The 4915-nt window shown below is 34.9% G+C and overlaps 1 protein-coding gene across 1 annotated transcript in view; it reads right to left on the reverse strand.

The window, feature by feature from the left end:
• The window catches only part of Tex11 (testis expressed 11), a 219480-nt gene that overhangs the window by 211764 nt on the left and 2801 nt on the right, over window positions 1–4915 (reverse strand). The window contains exon 3 of the mRNA XM_031368858.1: window positions 252–373. Within this exon, the coding sequence (XP_031224718.1) occupies window positions 252–373 (122 nt within the window). The remainder of the gene's footprint in view (window positions 1–251; window positions 374–4915) is intronic.

A 4915-nucleotide genomic window follows, 5' to 3' on the forward strand; every position in this document is an offset into this window, starting at 1 on the left:
AAAAAAAGAAAAAAAAAAGAAAAGAAAAGAAAAGAAAAAGGTAGGGGGCTGGAGAGATATTCAGTGACTAAGAGCAAATCTTGCAGGGGACCTGAATACAGCTTCAGGGAATCTGATGCCTCTGGCCTCTATAGGCACCTGTATTCACATGCCATGCCCACATGCAGTCACATACCTGTACATACTTAAAAATAAATCTTTAAAACAAACATCACCCAAATTATCATGAGCAAAATTATATTTTTACCAACCTGAACATTCTGTATTTCAGTCAGAGATTCCCTGTTGAAATTTGATATGTTCATGAAGAATCTGTCAATCATCTCATGTAGTCTCCATGAATTACCAGTTAAGATCAGGGTTTTAATAATTTCTGAAATAATAATGAATAGTAAGTGTGCTATGAACTTATCTCAATTGGTTAGTTAGCAAAGCATTGTCAAATTAGTTCCTAGATCTTTAGCCAAATAAATACAGCATTAAGTAAAAACTGAAAATAAAATTTCTTTTAGCTAAAGATAGGGTACAATTACCACTGGGATTAACTTGAACTTGGTGATCACTACTCATTCTCAGAAAGTAAAATGTATTGACCCCACAAAGACTAATTATAGATAAAGTTAAAACTACCACAAAATGAACATTAGCAATGCCTTCCAACTTAAAAAAATATAGAAAACTGTGGAGAGTAGATATATATCCTGTAAAACTGAAATATTTATTATTACTTGCAAGCATTAGTCAAACATTAATTTATGCTGGATCTGAAGTATTGGCCTTGCTTTGTAAGGAAAAGAAATGACATGTCCAATTAGAGCCGACATTGTCCAGTTATTGAATCTGTATAAATGATGTCACTATTTTTTAAACAATCTGAGCACCAGATCCTCCATATAGCCAAATCTTACTAGGCCATGGAATTCATTAAAGCAAAAAAAAATGAAAATGAAAGAAAGCAAACAAACATGATGTAGACTCAAACTGATACCTTTCATATTATCAAAATTGAGAATTTTTTTTCAATCTAGCATAACACAGTTTCAATAAAATACATCTTTTCCTTTCCTTCTGACTATCATACAAAGTGCAAAGTGATATTGTATTTATTCATAAAAATACTATAAAAGCATCTCCTAACTGTGCTAAAAAGGTGTATGTCTATAATGGTGTGTGTGCAGTTGGGATTCAGAGCCTCATACATGTTACACAAGTGCTATAACACTAAACTATACTTGCAACTTCAATAAGCAGATCTTTAATCTGCTACAATTATCATTTTCACCTAAATGTTAGAAAATAGATTCAAATAAAGACTTCACAAAGCAAATTTATGTTCAAATATTTTTATAGATCATGAAAACTGTAGTATCTGCTTGTGATGGCTAGTTTTATGGCAACTTGAAACACACTAATTACCTGAAAAAGAGGAAACCTCAGTTGAAACAAAATGCCTCTACAAGATCTGGCTGTAGGGCATATTCTTAATTAGTGACTGATGGAGGAGGGCCCAGCTCATTGTGGATGGTGCCATCCCTGGGCTGGTGGTCCTGGGTTCTATAAGAAAGCAGGCTGAGCAATCCTCAATGAGTAAGCTAGTAAGTGGCACCCCTCCATGGCGTCTTCATCAGCTCCTGCCTCTGGGTACCTGCACTTTTGAGTTCCTGTCCTGACTTCATTTGATGATCAGAGATAAGGAAGTGTAAGCCTAATAAACCCCTTCCTCCCCAACTTGATTTTGGTCATAATGTTTCATCAGAGTAATATTAACCCTAACTAGGACACCACTGGATAAGCAGAAATATTACAGAAAACATACCATACCTACCTTTAACACTATAGGTGATAAGATATATTTGAAAAACTAAACCTGTATCTTTTCTTCTTCCCATAACTTATTTAATGTAAAGATTCGTGTGAAATAACTTTTCATGTGAAAATAATAATTTCAAAATAGTTCTGATCCTTTCAAAACACATTTTCAGTGTCAAGCAGTCAAACAATTCAATTGACACCAGCAGAGGTAATGGCATACTATAGTCCTTTAGTATAAAATGCAATCAGAAAAGCTGGGTAGGGAGTAGAGATCACATAGCTGAATAGGAGTTACACTAGAAAGGAAAAATTTCCTATTAAAAGAAGCTCACAGAAGAGCTTCTAAATGCAATCTTCCTAAGATGTGAAGACAGCATGTCACATTAAAGTCGTATCAAGCAAAATCATACACTGGAAACAAAAAGAAAATGGTTAAACAGAGCTATCAGAATAAAGTATAATTTATGGCATGATTTCAGTCTATCAAATTTAAAAAGATTCCTGCTAGCTAAAACTCTGGCATCACTCTATTGTGGTGAGCCTGTTAACTAGCATCAATTAATGCTAATTAGATAAACAAGCTTCTACATACAGTGTAATAGAAAATAAACATTTTCCATGTCTTTGAAGAAGGAAATTTCTATTTTGATATGGAAAAATCTACAAAAAGGCTTGTATGTGTGTCCCTCCCCAGGCAACCTCAGTGACCTCCACTGACTCAACCAGTCAGTCAAAAGCCAAAGCTGCTCAAAGGTCTACCAGGGTCAGCTCAAGATTCTATTTCATGTCACAATGATTACATTCAACTACTTTAGTGAGAAAAGAACAAAAAGTGAGATGTGATGGCTCACACCTGTAATCTAAGTACTTGAGAAGCCAGTCTATACTATAAATTGAGACCCCCATCTCAAAAAAGATGGCAGCAGGGGTCAGGGAAGGTGGAATTAGCATGTGCATAGTACTTCAGAATCAAGGTTTTTGTCAGATGCATGCTCATTTAATTTTTTAATCTACTCTATACAGGAAACATGTAAAAAAGGTTCAACTTCTAGAACTGAAAAAAGTAGAAACAGTGTAGAGTAGTAATAAAGCACCTCAGCAGTAGGGCACTTAGCCTAGTAAGAACAAAGTGACTTCAATAAAATGAAGTAACTTCTTAGGTGACATAAATACAAAATAAGTGTGGGACAAGTGACAAACTAAGAAAACTATAGGGAAAAAAATACACATAAAGAAGAAAAACAAGCCAGGAACAACAACAAAATAACAGTAATCAACAATCATTGGTCATTAATATCTCTCAACATCAAAGGACTCAATTCCCCATTTAAAAGACACAGGCTGCCAGGCAGTGGTGCCTGCTGTCACAGCCTGTGAGTTTCTGTGTGTATCAGTCCTGTTATATCTGGAAGACATTGTTTTCTTAGAGTCATCCACTACCACTGGCCCTTACAATCTTTCTGCCACCTCTTCCACATAAGCCATGCTCTACTTGACATGCAGCTTAAGATCTCTTTTGTTTTGGTTACTGTGGCTACCAAAGGCTATGTATATGTATTTTAAAAAAAACTTTAATTCAATTAATAAATGAACTTCTGCTTGCTTAGAACAATATATTTGGCACTGTGGCTTCCTATCTATAAACAATGTAAACTGCACAAAATATAGTCAGCCCTTAATATCTATGAATCTGCATCTGTGTATTCAAGGAGCTTTAAAGTTTTTGTAAAAGACCAGGTGCAGTAGAACAGGCCTGTATGAAGCAGGAGAATCACTTGAGGCCTGGACTTCTAGATCATCCTGTACAACAGGAAGCTGTGTCATTCATCAGAAAATGAATGCAACTACATTCATCACATTAAGCAAATTAAGTCAGTTTCAAAAGACAAATACTGTACAGCAGTGGTGGCTCACAACTTTAGCTGCAGCTCTTGAGAAGCAGAGGCAAGCAGATCTGTGAGTTCTAAGACCAGCCTTGTCTACCTAGAGAGTATTTCCAGGACAGTCAGGACTACAAAGAGAGATCTTGCCTCAGAAAAACAAAAACAAAAACAAACATGTTTCCTGCTATTAATGGGCCTAGACTTAATAGATACATAAAATCATCAATGTACTAATCACATTAAAGTAGAAACAACCCTGGCAGTTGTGGCACATGCCTTTAATCCCAGAACTCTGGAGGCAGAGGCAGACAGACCTCTGTGAGTTCGAGGACTACAGAGTGAGTTCTGGGACAACCAAAGCTACATAGAGAGACCTTATGTCTTATTAATTAATTATTTAAACAAACTACAAATTGGAAAAACAAAATGTATAGGAGGACATGTATAGATTATACAAGCTCTGAAATTTTATATAAAGTTCTTTATATAAAATTTTATATAAAGAGGAACAGTGGAGGATTAGGGAGAATCCTAGAAGCAATCATCCATATATACCAAAGTTTGCTTACAAAAGAGATCAGTCAAAAGGTTAATAAAATCATAAGATATATAGTTAAGTCTCCACACCATACAAGGTATTTTCAACTTTCCATTCCTAACAGAATCCACTACCTATTTAGAGATAATTCTAAACAAAATCTCACAAACAATTATGCATTATGGTATTTTCATAGTAACAGAAAAACAAGAGGCTTCTCTGAATTCTCACGTGATTTTTCAAATCAGCAACAAAAATAATCAAGTTTTTCTGAGTCCAAAAGCATATAGCTCATTGCCAGACTACATGCTTAGCATGCCTGAAGCCCTGGGTTTAATCTTTAATGCACGCACACAAACTAATCATGATCAATTTTGAAACTAAAGACATAACTGGTAATACTGTTGCTATCTTTGTATACAATATGAATGAAACACACAAGTTATTAATTAGATTTTGATAAATTCATTCAGCAAACATTTAACAATAGCTAACAAGACATACTTCCCTCCCTTAAGGAACTTACAGTCATTTTCACACATGATATATGTTGATACACATCTTTCAATCAACCAAGTTTTTAAAATTATGTCATCTTAAAAATGACAGTAACACACTCTAATTTTACAATTGATTGAAATATGGCATAAATAAGTTAACTTGCACCGGGCAGTGGTGGCAC

This window comes from Mastomys coucha, chromosome X (genome assembly GCF_008632895.1).
Source record: "Mastomys coucha isolate ucsf_1 chromosome X, UCSF_Mcou_1, whole genome shotgun sequence".
Classification (NCBI taxonomy): domain Eukaryota; kingdom Metazoa; phylum Chordata; class Mammalia; order Rodentia; family Muridae; genus Mastomys; species Mastomys coucha.